The sequence below is a fragment of the Benincasa hispida genome, unplaced genomic scaffold, assembly GCF_027475165.1.
Source record: "Benincasa hispida cultivar pf3 unplaced genomic scaffold, pf3_genome.v1.1 HicScf1250, whole genome shotgun sequence".
Taxonomy (NCBI): Eukaryota; Viridiplantae; Streptophyta; class Magnoliopsida; order Cucurbitales; family Cucurbitaceae; genus Benincasa; species Benincasa hispida.
The window spans coordinates 2,960-21,348 of NW_028325577.1; the positions used below are offsets into that span (position 1 = coordinate 2,960).

General features: G+C 37.4%; 1 protein-coding gene and 1 non-coding gene across 2 annotated transcripts; one reads left to right on the forward strand and one right to left on the reverse strand.

Moving 5' to 3' along the window:
• Nucleotides 1-807: 807 nt before the first annotated feature.
• Nucleotides 808-911, reverse strand: LOC150031398 (small nucleolar RNA R71). Its single transcript, XR_016525860.1, has one exon. It is a non-coding gene; the product is annotated as a small nucleolar RNA R71 (small nucleolar RNA).
• Nucleotides 912-1,254: 343 nt separating this feature from the next.
• LOC120084162 (uncharacterized) lies at nucleotides 1,255-2,640 on the forward strand. The gene has a single exon (XM_039040058.2). It carries the CDS (start codon nucleotides 1,255-1,257, stop codon nucleotides 2,638-2,640), a length of 1,386 nt encoding a protein of 461 aa, XP_038895986.2.
• The last annotated feature ends 15,749 nt before the right edge of the window (nucleotides 2,641-18,389 follow it).

Below are 18,389 nucleotides of genomic sequence, written 5' to 3' on the forward strand. Positions count from 1 at the left end.
CACGTCAAGGCATCAACGCATCATTTATACTTGGAACTTATTTTTCCAATTTATTTTATACAATACACTCCCAGCTCGAATCACGATAGCAATGAACAAGTTTTGGCGCCGTTTCCGGGGATTCAGAAACAAGACTAACCAGAAATTTCGTTTGTATCTTTTGTAGGAACACTTCAGTCAAGGAAGTATTACAAGTTGAGCCTAAACTTGTGAACGTTTATGAGTAGGGAGAACACTTCTGAACTCATATACGACCCCGAGATTGAAAGGACCTTCCGAGGTAGAAACCGATCTAATCGTCGTCGAAGGTTGAGGTAACAGTTTCTTAACAAACAGAACAGCCAACAAGTAATGGCGAACTATCAGGCAAATCAAAACTTAGATTAGCAACTAGCTGATGCTGCACAAAATCTGATCCTAATGGTGAACAGTAGCACGCGTCCCATGAAGGAGTACGCGTCCCCTATATTGTGTGATTTCTCTCCAGAAATCATATACCTAACACCAGATAGGACGAGGTTTAAGATGAAATCTGTAATGCTTCAAATGCTCTAGATTGCTGGACAATTTGAGGGTGGTCGTGGTGAAAATCCTCACGCCCACATGAAGTGTTTCCTGGAAACGTGTAATTCATTTGTGATTCCTGGAATCACCCCAGAGGCGATTAGGCTGTCTTTGTTCCCTTATTCTTTGCGTGATGACGCAAAACAATGGGTAAGCTCACTAGAGACTGGTGAAATCACCACCTGGGAGAAGTTGGTGGAGAAATTTATGCAAAAATACTTCCCACCTACCACTAACGTGAGGAGACGTCGAGAGATTATGAACTTTGAACAAGAAGAAGTTGAGACCTTAAGCACCGCATGGGAGCGTTTTAAGGGATTGGTAAAAAATTGCCCGAATCATGGACTACCACTAACTATCCAAATGGAGACTTTTTATGGTAGATTGAATAGAGCATCGCAGATGGCAGCAGACACAGCGGCGGATGGTGGAATTATGGATAAATCTTACATTGAGGCTAAAGAGATATTAGACTGCATTGCTAAACACAACATGGAATGGGTCGACGATACGTATGATGAAAGAGCTGACAGGAAGAAGAGATCTCAGAATGTTAATTCTATCGATTCCAACGCAATAACCACACTTTCTACACAAGTGACTACGATGACCAGCCTTTTGCAGAACATAACGCTAGGAAACGCATCAAATCAGTAGATGGTGAATCAGGTATAAGCGTTTGGGCAGCCCATGGTCAGCTGTGTGGGTTGCGGAGATCCTCACTCCTATGTGGATTGCCCACAAAATCCTCAGTCTGTATGTTTCATTAAAAACAACCCATTTTCCAATACATATAATCCTAGATTGAGGAACCATCCAAATTTTTCTTGGACAGGAGGAAATCATCAGAAGCACCACCTTGGGGCGAACCAACAGCAAAGGCAAGGACCGCCACCTACATTTCAACAAATGCATCAACCACATCAACAGTCCTTTAATAGAGAAGGACAGGCTTCGAGCTCAGGATCTCCGCTTAAGAACCTATTGAAGGAGTACATGGCCCAGAATGACGCGTTGCTGAAAAGCCAGGTGTCGTCTATCAGAAACCTGGAAATACAGGTAGGGCGGATAGCGAGTGAGTTGAAGAACAGGCAGCCTGGAGTTCTACCTAGCAACATTGAAACACCTGGGAACTACAATGGAAAGGAGCAATGTCACGTGGTGACGTTGCGAAGTGGAAAAGCTCTTAAAGAAAGAAGAATTAATCAAAGAAATAGTAGTCCTTCAAAAGAATGCAACACACATTCAATGGCAGTAGAAGATCAAAAAGAAAGAACGCCTGAGACCACAAGCCGTTCAGAACCCAGTACGTCTAAAGCGAAAAAACCTGCGGTGCCGCTAAACACACCACTCCCTAGACGTCTGATGAAGAAGAATGATGAACAACAATTCAAGCACTTTCTTGAGCTCATAAGGCAATTTCATATCAACATTCCACTTATAGAGGCCTTAGAGCAAATGCCAACATATGTCAAATTTTTTAAGGACATTTTGATGAAGAAAAGAAGAGTCAGCGAGACGGAAGTAATCGCACTAACGCAGGAGTGCAACGCGTTAGTAAGCAACAGTCTACCCAAGAAACAGAAGGACCTTGGGAGCTTCACAGTTCCTTGCTCAATAGGAGGATTAGATATGGGTCATGCGTTGTGCGATTTAGAAGCTAGCATTAATCTCATGCCACTCTCAATCTTTAAGAAATTGGGAATTGGCGAAGTACAACCCACTTCGTTTACTCTTCAACTTGCTGATAGAATAATCAAGTACCCCGAAGGAAAAATTGAAGACGTTCTTGTAAAGGTTGACAACTTCATATTCCCAGAAGACTTTATTATCTTGGACTATGAAGCGAATAGGGATGTACCAATTATCCTTGGATGCCCTTTTCTAGCTATTGGGAAAGTTTTAATTGATGTGCATAAAAGAGAATTAACTATGCGTGTAGATAATCAAGAGGTAAAGTTTAATGTGTTAAACGTATTAAAGTTCCCAGACAGTGAAGATTATCAGCTGAACAGTATAGAGTTGCCTGAAGAAGAGACCTATGTATGCGAGGTCCTCGTGTTGGAGGAAAACTAGAAAGAACTAGAGCCGCAAAGTCTAAGTGAGGGGCGGACAAAACCAACGTGTCCATCACTTGAAGAACCACCAGAACTCGAGTTGAAACTGTTACCTAGTCACCTGAAATATGCCTTCCTTGGAACAAACAAAACTTTACTTGTGATGATTTCCGCGAATCTTACTGAGCCTAACGAGCACTCTCTCTTGCAGATGCTGAAAAAGCACATGCGTGCAATAGGTTGGACGCTAGCGAATATCCGTGGCATCAGCCCATCTTATTGCATGCATAAGATCAGGCTAGAAGAAGGAAAGTCGGGATCGATTGAGCCTCAAAGAAGATTGAACCCCATAATGAAGGAAGTGGTCAAGAAAGAAATCCTAAAATTGTTGAATGCAGGAGTGATCTATCCTATATCCGTCAGTAGCTGGGTAAGCCCAGTCCAATGCGTTCCCAAGAAAGGGGAAACAACTATGATAGTCAATAGCAATAATGAGCTCATACCTTTGAGGATTGTCACAGGCTAGCGCATCTGTATGGATATAAGAAGCTCAACGCGGCAACTAAGAAAGACCACTTCCCCATTCCTTTCATTGACCAAATGCTTGACAGACTTGCTAGCAAATAATTTTATTACTTTCTTGATGGATACTCTAGTTATAACCAGATTTTAATTAACCCAGAAGATAAGGAGAAGACAATATTTACCTGTCCCTTTGGAACATTTGCGTTCAGACGCATGCCCTTTGGGCTGTGTAACGCACTTGGAACATTCCAAAGGTGTATGATGGCTATTTTCTCTGACTTCTTGGAGAAGACCGTTGAAGTTTTCATAGACGATTTCTCAGCCTTTGGAGACCCATTCCAATCATGCTTAGATAATTTGGAGGCCATCCTCGCTCGATGCGAGGAAACAAACCTCGTGCTGAATTGGGAAAAATGTCATTTCATGGTGACTGAAGGAATTGTCTTAGGCCACAAAGTATCTAAAGCTGGGTTGGAAGTAGATGAAGCCAAGATAGATGTCATAGCTAAACTTCCACCTCCATCAAATGTTAAAGCTCTGCGAAGTTTTCTAGGGCATGCTAGCTTCTATCGAAGGTTCATTAGAGGGTTTTCTCAAATTACGCGACCTCTGAGCGCATTACTAGAGGCAAACCGACCCTACGATTTTAATGAAGACTACTATGACGCGTTTGAAACATTGAAATATACGTTGACAACAACTCCAGTACTAATAGCACCGGATTGGATGCAGCGTTTTATTCTCATGTACGACGCGAGTGATGTGGTAGTAGGAACAATGTTTGGGCAGAAGAAGGGAAATTTGATACATCCCATCTCTTACGCATCCAAAACACTGAATGACTATCAGGAATACTACAATACCACTGAAAAATAAATGTTGGCTATAGTGTTTGGCATTGAGAAGTTTAGATCGTACTTAGTTGGTGCGTCAACTACCATATATACCGATCACTCAACCATAAAATTCCTGATGTGTAAAAAGGGCGCGAAGCCAAGATTGATAAGATGGGTGCTATTGTTACAGGAATTTGATATTGATATTCAGGACAAAAAGGGAACCGAGAATCAGGTGGCTAACCACCTGTCCAGGCTAGAAAATCAAGAAATGCAAGATCAAGAAAGTGAAATAAAGGATGCATTTTCTGATGAAATCCTGTTCAAAGTTGAAGGCAGGGAACCTTGGTACGCAAACATAGTCAATTACTTAACTACTAAGCAATTCCCTTGGAACTTTAACTCTTAGCAAAAGAAACGGTTAGTACATGACAACAAAATTTATTTTTGGGATGAACCGTTTCTCTATAAACAAGGCCCTGACCCCTTAAGTCGTCGATGCGTTCCAGAGGAGAAGATACAACGAATCTTGGTTGAGTTTCATGACTCTCCTTACGGAGGGCATTTCGATGGGCAAAGAATCGCTGTGAAGATCCTTCAAAGCGGATACTTCTGGCCCACCCTCTTCAAAGATGCGAGAGAGTTTTCTCGTAAATGTGACCCCTGCCAATGCACCGGGAATATTTCTTCAAGGGACGCAATGCCCTTGAACAATATTCTCGAAGTTGAGCTGCTTGATGTTTGGGATATTGATTTTATGGGATCTTTTCCCCTTTTCCATGGCCAACAATATATCCTGCTTGCAGTAGACTATGTATCAAAGTGGGTATAAGTAGTAGCTTGTTAATAATTTAGCCCATGAAGCTCTAAATATGTGTCTATATTGAAGGACTCGTGAGGTTCACTATGGAAGTGGGAATCGTTTCCTATTTTCAAAATCACAAAATTAAATTACGGAGAACATAAATTACACATTATAAACAGAATTTTAAAGCATACTTTTTAGAGAAGGAAAAAGGGTTAGAAATTAAATACCCCTTAAGTCAAAATCTTCACGAAATTTCTTCCAATGCTAATTCTCCTTGAACCAAAAACAACAATCCAAGATGACCACCACAAAAAGGTATTTCTCTGTATTCCCCTTTTGGTAGAGAATCAAACAGGAGGTGAAAAAAAATTCACACAAACTGTTTGTGTTCTCTCGTGAAAAAGATGATGAATACGTAAAAAAAACTAACTCCCAGATTCTTTCAAGATTTTAAGTGATTGAGAGAATTAAGAGGGGGGAGTCAACTCCCTCCTTAATTAAAATTAGAATTTAATAAATAATTTAAGAAATTATTCAATAAATTATTTAATATATATATGATAACCACCTTATTATATAGAATATATTAAACTATATGTTATATCAAATATAACACATAACTATAATTTTTATATTGTATCGAATACAATATAATCTATAGTTTGAATTCTCTCAATCAATCGTAGTACTTAATATAAATCAAATTTATACTAAATTTACTTATATGAATCCAATCCATATAATTAAATCTTATTCAAATATTTAATTCCCATCAAAATAAATATTATATTATAATGTAACAAATATGTTATATTAATTATATCACATATAATTAATCTAAATTAATTGTACCATATCTAATTATTTCCCTCAATTAATTTGAACAATTCAAATTAATCCAAAATTAATTCTCAATAATCCCAGTTGAACTATAGAATGGATCTTATGGACCTGGAGATCGAAACTTCAATGATACTTGAATAATTAATTAAACTTCTTTAATTAAATTACTCAATATCCATTAATTGTCGGCCACTCCACTAAAGACCGATGACTGCACTCTTCCCACAAAAAATATATCTCTGTGTCCATTGGTTATAACCAGTCAATAGTGCAATAACCTTTCACAAATTGTTCGTAAGTACAGTTGAGCCAAAATTACCGTTTTACCCCTATAGTTACATCTAACTCCTTAAGTACCACTAATCCCTTTAATGAACAATAAATCATAGTCCAACTATGACCAAACCCCTCTCAGGCCAAGAGAGGATGTGGTGTCACATTGTTCAAGCTCCAGAATCAGTCCTTAAGGAAACAATTTATCTATTTATCCCGACATTAAGAAATGAATGAATTCCATCTTATGTAGATGTGTTCTCAACTCCTCAATCAGACGAATCCCCAAAATGGTAGGCATATTGAGTCGGGGATCTGGCCACTCTCACCCATACAAATCAAAGGACCGCCTTCATAGGTAGAAGTTCACAACTCACTCAGGATTCAGGTCATGTCACTTATGGTCATCCTGGTGAAATGTAAACCTTTATTATTAATGACTTTATATAATGAGACTATTCATTTTGTAGTCTGGTCTTATATAAACTCTTTTGTATAGAACACCCCCGCTCACATGTCTCTACATGAATGATCAGGATTAGATCATTTGTAGAACTTAATAACAATTTTAACATCTACAAAGCGGGTCATATTCGTAGTGTCGCCAAGATAAGGTACCCAACCTTATGCATCTACTACAGACCATTTAGGTTATCACTTAAACATGATTCACCTGTATGTCTCTACATACATGTTTAAGCTACAAAAGATAACCTTAGATGTTAGTTTATTGGTTTTGTGTGTTAATGCTACTAAATATAGAATAAAATAGCTCAAATTTTATTCAATAAATAAATTGATATACAATACAATTACAAACTACAAAATCCACATGATTTAGGGCATCAACCCCAACAATCTTCCACTTGTCCTAAAGCTAGTAGAGTGTACATCATAAAAGTCAAACTAATACTAAAGTACACAAAGTAAGAAACTAGGGTATAAAACGCGTCCAGTACAAAATCTCACTTGCCCTTGACTAGATGTTGCATGTCCGTAGACCCATACTTTGCAGATGACCCTCAAACACCTTAGTCGTGAGGACCTTTGTAAATAGATCAACTGTTGGGTTTTATGTCCTAAAACTTGTGGTATGTAAATAATGTAGCTTATTCTGAAAATTCAATAAAGGTGTTATTGAATAGATCTATTGCTTGAATAGAAATCCAATAAACCTAAAAGTCCCTTGACCATTGGATGAGTACTTGAACTTTATGTGGAGACATAAAGGTATATCAGGTTCGAGTAAATAGTCAAAATGATCTAATGGATAAGGTTGGGTACCTCATTCTGGTAACACTATTGGATACGGCCTGCTCCATAGTTGTTACAAGGAGTTGTAAAGTGCTACAAACGAAGTAATCCTAATTCGTTCATGTTGGACATGAGAAGTTTGGGTGTCCTTGTGCAAAAGAGTTTGTACAAGATCGGACTACGAAATGAGTCACTCTTACTTTATAACGTTATTTACTGTTTAAGACTGACTATTTCAAAGCGATGACATAGGTAACTTGACCTTAGTCCTAAGCTAACTATGAACTCCTGTTTATTTGAGATTGCCCTTAGATTTGGATATGTGAGGGTTGGCTGAACAGTGTCGGCTCAATATGACTGCCATTTCAGGGGTAAGACCGGATAGATAGCTGGGGACATAGGATGCAAGAGGGAATTCACTCCTACCTACTTTAGGGATAGTAGAGAGGTTGTTCCCTTAAGTGCTAATTCTGGGGCTTGAACAAGGGATCCCGCCCTCTCAAGGGACTCGATTTTGTGATTGGATCACAAAACAATTGTTCATTAAGGGATCAGTGGGGACTTAAGGAACAAGAGGTAATTTCGGGATTAAACAAAGATTTGACCCAGCCGTTATGACGAACAACCTGTGAAGGGATAACTTACTAATCATGGTTATATCGAGTGGACATAATATATCTACAGTAAGGAGAGTTCAACTATGGGCTTTAGTGGAGTGACTCATTAGTTAACAAATGGGGGTTAGATCGGTCTAATGAGTTTAGCCGATTAATCTTGGATCATTGGAGTCCATGATCTGTAGATCCATGAGGTCCCTCTACTAGCTCGAAAATGGATTAGCTCTAGAATAGTGTGATAAGTTAATTTGAAACGTTCAAAATAGAATCAAAAGGAATTGGAGAAAATATATTTAAATATGATTTAAATATATGAAGCTGAATTTGTGTAAAAATTAATTTAATATTGGATATTAAATTAATTAGAATTATTTAAATTGTTTAAATAATTATTTATTAATTTTATTGGAAAATTAATTTAAGAAATTAATTTATAAAATTAATAAATTTTGATTTTAGAAATAAAATATGATTTTAAAATCAAAACAAATTTTGGAAATTGAAAAATCATACAAACTTGAAAAATGGGTTTTTCAAGTCATCTTCAAAGTAGATTACAAGAAACCCACCTCTTCCTTTGGTTTACTCCAAGCATGAGCTGCATCCCATGTAGCACATCTCTTTTGCATGGTAGTCTACAATATATTGAAGAGATTGGAGTGAAGAAAGGATGAAAAAAAAAACCCGACTGAATTTCTGCTGAAAAATTTGGATGGAAAAGGTGTTCTTCAATGGGTTGGTTCAGTGAGCTTTCTCCATATTCCCTTTGATTCCAACTTATTTTGAGCCTCATAATTCAATCTAGAGTACCAAGAGGATAGTAGGGAAGATCTTGTGGTGGTCTACACAAGGATTCGAAGGATTTAGTAGCTGGAAATAGAGATTTCGTTGGTTTGACCAAGGTATGTTCTTGAAACCCATTATACTCTGTTTTAGCATGTTTATTTTGAACCAAAATTATGTGAATTAGAATGCTTATGGATCCTGAACTCTTCTGCTGCGTGATGGTATCGATCCAACATCAACAATGTTATACGCCAAAGCTATCTGCATGACAATCATGTCCCCTTGATGCATAATCTCTCGAATGAGATGATACTTCCAATCTATGTGCTTTCCGCATTTGTGACTCCTAGATTCTCGGTAATTAGCCACTGTACCATGATGATCACAATAAAGGATGAAAGATTTTTACATCTCTGGAACCACTTCTAGATCAGTCAGGAATTTCCTGAGCCACAAAGCTTTCTTAGCAGCTTCACAAGCTGCTACATATCAGCATTCATAGTGGAGTCAGTAATGCACCCTTGTTTGGTGCTTCTTCAGAATACTGCCCCTCTGTTAAGATTGAACACTGATCCTAATGTGGATTTCCTAGAATCCTTATCAGTCTGGAAATTAGAGTCATGTATCCTATAAGGATAAAATTCTTAGAACCATACACAAACATGTAATCCCTCGTTCTCTAAAGATACTTGAGGATGTTCTTAACGGCGATCCAGTGATCAAATCCTGGATTAGACTAATATCTACTGACTATCCCCACTGCATAGTAGATGTCAAGTCTAGTATATAATATCGTATACATCAGGCTACCAACAGCTTACACATAGAGGATCCGTCTCATTTCCTCACTTCTTAAGGTGTTTTAGGACACTGTTCCTTAGACAAAATAACTACATACCTAAAAGAGAGCAAGCCTCTCTTGAAGTTCTGCATCGAAAATTTGACAAACATCTTGTCAATATACGATGTCTGAGACAAGGCCAACGACTTATCCTTTCAATCTTTAAAGATCTGAATGCCTAGAAAAAACTGTGCCTTTTTCAAATCATTCATTTGGAATTGGATCGCTAGCCAATTTTTAATTTTAGTCAGTAGACTTACATCATTCTCAATGAGTAGGATATCGTCTACATAAAGCACAAGAAAAGCTACTAAACTGTTGATGATTCTCTTGTAAAAACAAGGTTCGTCAACATTTTAATCAAAGCCATAAGATTTAATCGCAGTATCAAATCTTATATTCCAAGATCGAGAAGCTTGTTTCAATCCTTAAATGCACCGATTAAGCATGTAAACCTTTTGCTCTTGACCTTGGATTATAAATCCCTCAGGTTGCTCCATATATATAGTCTCCTCAAGATTGTCATTCAGAAAAGAAGTATTGACGTCCATTTGCCAAATCTCATGGTCATAATATGAGACAACGGACAGGAGTATCGAGTAGACTTCAACATGGCAACAGATGAGAAAATCTCGTCGTCGACGACTCCTTCAACTTGGGTATAACCCCATTCCACAAGTCTAGTCTTGAAAGTCCGTACCTTCCCATGCACCTCGTTTTCTTTTGTAGATCCATTTGCAACCTATAGGTTTGACACCATCAGGCTGATCTACAAGATCCCAAATTGAATAGAAGTACATAGACTCCATTTCGAGATCCATAACTTTGATCCACTCATTTTTGTCAACATCTTCCATTGCCTTCTTGTAAGACAATGGATCCTCAACATCATCGTCAGCTACTATAGCTAGAGTTTCCATAAACCCATATAAAAAATAGGTGGGTTCGCAACCCTCCCACTATATTGAGGCTTCTTCAACATTTGAGGTAGATGTGACCTACTAGATGAACCAATTTCAACAATTCTTGTTAAGGTATTGGGTTCTTCAACAACTATTGTTGAAGGTTCGATAGTTTCACTGAAAAGTTCATTTAACACTATCTTACTATGGGTTTATGCTCACTTTTCTAAGAAGGTAGCGTTTTCGACAGAAACACTTTATTATCTTTAGGTTCGTAGAAGTAACCACCTCCTATTCCTTTAGGATAACCTACGAAAAGACACAATTTTGAACGAGACTCCAATTTCTTAGGATTTTCCTCAAGCACATGTGTTAGGCAACCCCATATTCTGAAATGGTATAAGCTACCTTTACTGTTGGGATTGGTGTCCTAATTCTCTCAGTGGTCTCGTAGTTTGTAAACATTTTGTACACATTATTTTCAATAAAATAAATATTATTTTATTTTCATTCACTCATATCCAATAAACTAAGATTCGTGGTTATTTCATGTAACTTAAGCATGTATGTGAGACATATAAGTGGATCATGCCTTAAGTAATAACCTAAATTGTCTATAGTAGATGGATAAAGGAGGGATACCTTATCCTAGTGACACTACGGATATGGCCCACTTTGTAGATATTTACAAGTGTTGTAAAGTGTTATAAATGGTCTGATTTTGACAATTCATGTGGAGACATGCGAGCGGGGTATCCTATACAAGAGTTTGTATAATACCGGACCACAAGATGATTAGTCTCTTTATATAATGTCGTTGATAATTAAGACTTACATCTCACTAAAATGACCATAGGTACATGACCTTAATCTTGAGTGAGTTGGGAACTCCTGCCTATGAGGGTGGTCCTTTGATTAGATGGGTGAGAGTGGCCAAATTGCCAACTCAACAAGCTTATCTTTTTGGGGATTCGTCTTATTGGGGAGTTAGAAACTCAGCTACACAAGACGGAATTCACTCATTCCCCGAAGCAAGGGTAAGTAGATAAATTGCTCCCTTAAGGGCTGATTTCGGGTCTTGAACATAGTGGTCAGACCCTCTCTTTTGAAAAGAGGACTCAGTCATAGTAGGACTAAGACTTATTGTTCATTAGAGGAATTGGTGGTACTTAAGGAGTTAGATGTAACTATAGGGGCAAAATGGTAAATTGGCCTAATTGTACTTACGAGCGATTTGTGAAGGGTTATTCGCACTGTTGGTTGATCATATGGGCACAGAAATATATTTGTAATGCGAAGAGTGCAGCTGTCAGTCTTTAGTGGAGTGACCAACAGTTAACGGATGGTGGATCTCATGATTAAAGAGTTTAGTCAGTTATTCATGTACCGTTGGAGCTTCAAACTATAGGTCCATGAGGTCCCCTTGGTAGCTCAATTGAGAATAAGATTTTGGGTTAGTTTTAAGTGTTCAAATTAATAGGAGGAAATTCAATTATATGTGATATAATTGATATGATGTATTAAATACATTAATTGGAGAAACTAATATAAATATGATTTATATTAAGTACCATAAAATAAGAAAAGAACTATAGTTTATATGTTTCATATGATGAAATATTAAAACTATAGGTTATAGATATAATATGATAAGTTGGTTATCATATTTATTTATAATATATTAGTTATATGATAATTAATTCTTTTTCTCTAATAACCGATTTGAGTGGGAGGTTTTTGGAAGTTTTGTGGTAACTGTGAGATAAAAGGAAAATTGTTTTCCAAAATTAGAAGTTGATTCAATTCGGAAAATCTAAAAAAAAGGGCTATCAAGTAAAAAGTGTTTTTATTAAGCGATAGTGTTGACAGCATACACGATTGAGCTAAGAGTTGACTATACGATAGTTACTCGTTGATCATTGCTAAACATCGAGTAGCAAAGTCTATACGATAGGCTTCCATCTTTTAAATGATCGAGTACATCGTCTATACGATAGACAGTCTTCATCTCCCACTTACTTGATCTTCTACTCGATCGTATACCTCCTGTCTTCCTCAATCCAAGACCATACAAAGCCCACAACTCCTAGATTCTCACACCAAGAATACCAAGGTAACACTTGTGGTGGTGTTCTAAATCCATTCATGGATCGAGTTAGACTCGATTTGGATCGAGGCTCATTCAGACGTTCGTGGAGGTTGTGTTTTGTTAGTTGCATTTGACTGCTACTTTGGACGCATTGGAGACTGATCGAGGGATACTTGAAGAATAGTTCTTCAAAGGTATGCATACTATATCCCTTGTATCCTCTTGTAGCATGCTGTAATTTCTATTTATGCATATTCTGTTCATTTCCGTTTAAGACTGTAATTGTTGTGTTCATTCTTAATCGGATTTGGAACGATCCACTTCCGCTGCTCATGGAAATCTCTGTTTAGATATCCTTCAATTGGTATCAGAGACAAGTTGTTCTGATATTCCAAATTTCATTGTTATATTGAACTTTTTTACAGTCGTGGTGGGTTTTAAGTATGTTCTACAATGCGTTTAAGAGTTAAATGTGTTTGTGGATGTATTGATGGATGTTTACGGGATGATTGCCTCATTTTAAAGCTTTCTTTAAGTTTACAAAGTGTTAATTTGTAAGGGCCCTTGCGTTTTTGGGCATAATTAACAAGCAATCGAGTCTGTATTCAATGTGTTTGATGTTTTTTGAGTCATTCATGATGAAGTTTTGAAGCATGGACTTGTTGTCCTCATCGAGGAATAAGACCAAAAGTTGGTCACATCGTGTAGCCCAAGCTAAACGATCGTTCAGACTTGACTAAACGATCGTGTAGAAAATTTCTACCCGATCGTATAGTATTTACTAAACGATCGTATAGCTGATGCTAGCAATTGAGTAAAGAGTTTACTCTATCGCATAGCGTTGGCTGCTTGATCGCGTGGACGTTTGAGGTAAACGATCGCATAGAATATTTGATGCTCATCGTTTAATAGCCACGCGCACTAAATGATCGTGTAGTTCAACATGCTTCATCGCATAGTCACTGACTACACGATCACTCAGTATACGATACCTTACACTTGCTCAGCGATTGTTTAGATGATTATGCTTCACCGCATCGTTGTCGTCCCTTTGATCATTTAGACATGCGTTGCATGATCACGTGACCTTCATGCTTCATCGCATAGTCAAAGGTACCTGATCATTGCTAAATGATCGTTTATGCTCTTACAACGTTGCTAGACGATCACAAGAAGTTGTTACATGATCAAGAAGACGCGATCTTCGCCCAGACGGTTCAAGACCCGGTTTTCCTGTTTGAACTGGTGGACTTATTGCTCTTTGTAATAGTTAGCTTTGTTTTTTTTCAGTATTTGAGGCTAATTATCCTGGTCCATCAACTTTTACTTAATGTACATGAGATGTATGTTTGTTTATATGCCATAATGTATGACATATAGATTTAAACCCACTTTAGTTTATGCATTTTATTCATGCATCATATATTATAAGTGTTATAATATAGTAAATGGCATGATGAAATTACAAGAAAGCATGCTCATGCATCATATAATATAAGAGTTATATGTATGCATGCATTAATCATATTCATGCATCATCTTTATATTATAAGAGTTATAGCATAAGGGTGTATGAGAGCATGTATGCTTGGTTCAGTGCTTTGTTATATAAGTGTTATATACCAGTAGTAATGAATGAACAATGCATGGAGCATGACACTTAGGCTTATTTATAAGAGTAATGAATGCCTTATATGTGTTGCTTTGCATTGTGGTTGGTTTTAATTGTGTCTGTTTATAAGAGTTATAATGGAAACTATAATTAAAATTAATAAGAAAGAGTTGTATGCGAACTTAGGTGAACTTATGTTTTTAAAAGGGTTTTAAAATTTGATTGAGATAGACCTAAGTTCTTGGTTTTAATGAAATTAGATACCTAAGTTTAATATTTTGAATCGATTTAATAGGATTAAATTGATTTGAATAAAATATTAAATTTGTATTAAATCTATCTATGAGAGACCTTTTGTCTAAGGCGAGTTCTGTCTAGGCTGGTATATTTAAGCTGACGGAAACAGAACACCCCTACCTGGAACCTACCTGGAAAGGTGAATTATATAGATTTGCTACAAGCATGAAACAATTGATCAAAGACTTCGTTAAAGAGATTAATGAATGATGATCAAAAGTTGTTCAACTTTATAAAGTAATCATTACTTTTGGGAAATCCAAAAAATCCACTTAGTTAAAATCATAGCCGCGTTTTTTCTAAGTAAACTAAACTTTAGGTTATAAAATACTCAGTGGGAGGAAAAGATATATATGATATGTCAATGCAACTCACGTTTCTCCTTGAATGTTCATGTCGTGAGATTCATGGTTGGCATCGTGGTGCTCTGGGAGCATCCCCCTTCAGATGGTGTTTGCATGAGTCAATATCAAGGTGGACAGATAGAGTATTTATAGTAAGTGGGTAAAGGTTGTGTGTCAATATGTCCTATAGTCTCCTTCATTGGTTTGCACGGTGAGATCTTTTTGCACAGTCTTGTGGCGCCCTAGGAGCGTCCCCCTTTGGATGCTTTGTGCGGTTGGTCAATATCAAGGTGAACTCCAAAAATGGATAGAGTCGCTTTAGTTTTTACCCCAATCGAATTTTTCCCCCTTTGGATTTGCTGCCTGAGGTGAAACTCTAGGATCTAAAATGAAGGGTCACACTTATGGGAAATTGTTAAGCAAGTTAATGATTTCTTGACCAAATCAATGATGACTAGTCGTTATAGGAACAAGAGTTGTTCTAATATTAATGACTGGTTGAGATTGCCTTAATTCAGAGGAGGGATAAGTTGACTACCCTTCGGTGGCTTTTGTCCTAAACCACTGAAGCGTCATTGCAAAACTAGATGTCACACGAGTTTCATTTAGATTTTGCTAAACCAAATTGGATTTTTTTTTAAAGAGTATTTGCTAAAATATAATGTAGATCAATGTATTTGTTTTTTTAGCAACATGTATGATTTTCCGTTAGTTGCCTCTTTTAATTTGACCGATTACATACATCGGAAAAATCCTCTTAAAACATATTTCGTGGTAAACAACCTCAAGTTTGTCATGGTCGAGGAGTGTCCTCAAGTCCCGACCCTTGATGCATCGCGAAATGTTCATAATGCATATGAGGTGTGGATGAAGGCTAATTCGATGGCCTGACTTCATATTTTGACTAGCATAGTTGATGCATTAGCCAACAGGGTTGAGAATATGGTCATTGCATGTGAGATCATGGACTCGTTGCAAGAATTATTTGAATGTCAGTTCTCACTTTTTGAGCAAAATGGGATGGATGATAAAGGAACCAGTAATGTCAGTTCCCAAGATAACCTCCAATCTTTCTTGAATGTCAAGGGACTAAAAGAGAAAGCAATTATTGTTGACTCTGGAAAAGTTCATGGACGAGAATTGTTCTCTGAAATGGAACTTGGAGCTTATTTAGGTTCTGATATCGATCCCACTACTCTTCAGAAGAGGAAGAAGTCTAAAGACAGTAAATGTGATTTATTTGTCTTGGAGACGTGTTTGGTAGAGAATGATGATTCTGCTTGAATACTTGATTCAGGTGCTACTAATCACGTAAGTTCTTCCTACTAAGGATTTAGTTCTTTGAGTCGGTATTGGTGAGGTTTTTTCAACTGTTGCTGTAGGCAGGCTGAAGTTATTTTTGGACAAGAAACGTTATCTATTACTAGATAATTTTTTTGTAGTTCCTCATATCAAGAGGAACTTATGTCTGGTTGAACAGGGTTATATTGTCTTCTTAACTGAGAATAAAGTGTTTATTTTCAAGAATGGAATGGAGATTGGTTTTGGTTCAATGAAAAATAACTTATATGTACTAAGGTCGTTAGTCATAAAAGCCTTGCTTAATACTGAAATGTTCAAAACAGCGAAAACTACAAAAATACCAAAGGTTTCTCCTAAGAAAAAAACCCATCTTTGGCATCTAAGGTTGGGTCACATCAACCTCAATATGATTGAGAAGTTGGTGAAATGTGGACTTCTAAATGGTTTAGAAGAAAACTCCTTGCCGATATGTGAATCATGCCTTGACGGCAAGATGACCAAACGACCTTTTACTAGAAAAAATTATAGAGCCAAGGAAACCTTGGAGCTTATACATTTAGACCTTTGTGGTCCGATGAGTGTTAGAGCTTGAGGTGGGTATGAATATTTCATCTCTTTCATAGATGATTATTCAAGATATGGGTATCTATACCTAATGCAACATAAGTCTAATGCTATTGAAAAGTTCAAGGAGTATAAAACTAAAGCTGAAAACTTATTAGGTAAGAAGATAAAAATACTACAATCTGATTGTGGTGGAGATTATATGGACTTAGAATTTCAGAACTATATGATAGAACATGAAATCACATCCCAACTCTTGGTTCTAGGTACACCTCAGTAGAATGGTGTATCAAAAATGAGAAACATGACCCTGTTGGACATGGTTCGGTCAATGATTAGTTATACTCATCTTCTAGACTTGTTTTGGGGATTTGCAGTGGAGACTGCATGTTACATTTTGAACAACATTCCCTCAAAAAGTGTTTCTGAAACACCTTTTGAACTATGGAGAGGTCGTAAAGGTAGTTTATGCCATTTCAGAATTTGGGGATGTCTGACCCACGTGCTAGTGGCTAACCCTAAAAAGTTGGAACGGGGTTCGAATGTTTGCATCTTTGTAGGCTACCCCAAGGAAACAAGGGGTGGATACTTCTATGATCTGAGAGAGAATAAAGTGTTTGTGTCGACAAATGCTATCTTCTTGAAAGAAGACCACATAAGGGATCATAAGCCACAAAGCAAGCTTGTTTTACATGAGATTTCTAGTGAGACTACTGAGAGTTCAACAAGAGTTTTTGAAAAGACTGATAGGTCAATAAGAGTTGTTGACGTCGGTTCATCTAGTCAACCATCTCAAGAGTTGAGACACCCTCGACATAGTGGGTGGGTTATGAACCCACCGGAATGCTATATGGGTTTAGCTAGCAATGGAGTTGAGGATCCATTGTCTTATAAGCAAGCAATGGAGGATGTTGACAAAGATGAGTGGATTAAAGCCATTAATCAGGAAATGGAGTCTATGTACTTCAATTTTATCTGGGAACTTATGGATCAGCCTGATGGGGTAAAACCTATAGGATGTAAGTGGATCTACAAGAGAAAACGAGGTGCAGACCTTTAAGGCTAGACTCGTGGCAAAGGGTTATACCTAAGTCGAGAGAGTGGACTATGAGGAAACTTTCTCACCTGTTGTCATGTTGAAGTCTATCAGGATTCTCCTATCCATAGCCATATTTTATGATTATGAGATATGGCAAATAGACGTCAAGACTTCCTTTCTGAATGGTAATCTTGAGGAGACCATCTACATGGCTCAACCAATGGGATTCATTGTTCCAGATCAAGAGCAAAAGGTTTGCAAGCTTAATAGGTCCATTTATGGGCTGAAACAAGCATCTAGATCTTGGGACATTAGATTTGATAGTGCGATCAAATCATTTGGTTTTGATCAGAATGTTGATGAGCCTTTTGTTTACAAGAAAATCATCAACATCTCAGTAGGTTTCCTAGTACTGTATGTGGATGATATCCTACTCATTGGGAATGATGTAGGTTTTCTGACTGACAATCAAACGTGGCTAGCCGCCCAATTCCAACTGAAAGATTTGTGACAAGCGCGGTATGTTCTAGGGATCCAGAACATTAGGGATTGTAAGAACAAGAGGTTGGCCTTGTCTCAGGCATCGTACATTGACAAGATGTTGATCAAGTACTCAATATAGAATTTCAAGAGGGGTTTATTACCCTTCAGGCATGGAATTATTTTGTCTAAAGAACAATGTCCTAAGACACCTCAAAAGATTGAGAAAATGAGATGGATTCCCTATGCTTCGGCTGTTGGAAGCTTCATGTATGCAATGTTATGTACTAGACCTGACATTTGCTATGCAATAGGGATTGTAAGTCGTTGTCCAATCCAAGATTAGATCAGTAGAC

Excerpts from the sequence above, each read along its gene's own strand:
- LOC120084162 (XM_039040058.2), top strand. The coding sequence starts at position 1,255 with ATGGTCAGCTGTGTGGGTTGCGGAGATCCTCACTCCTATGTGGATTGC.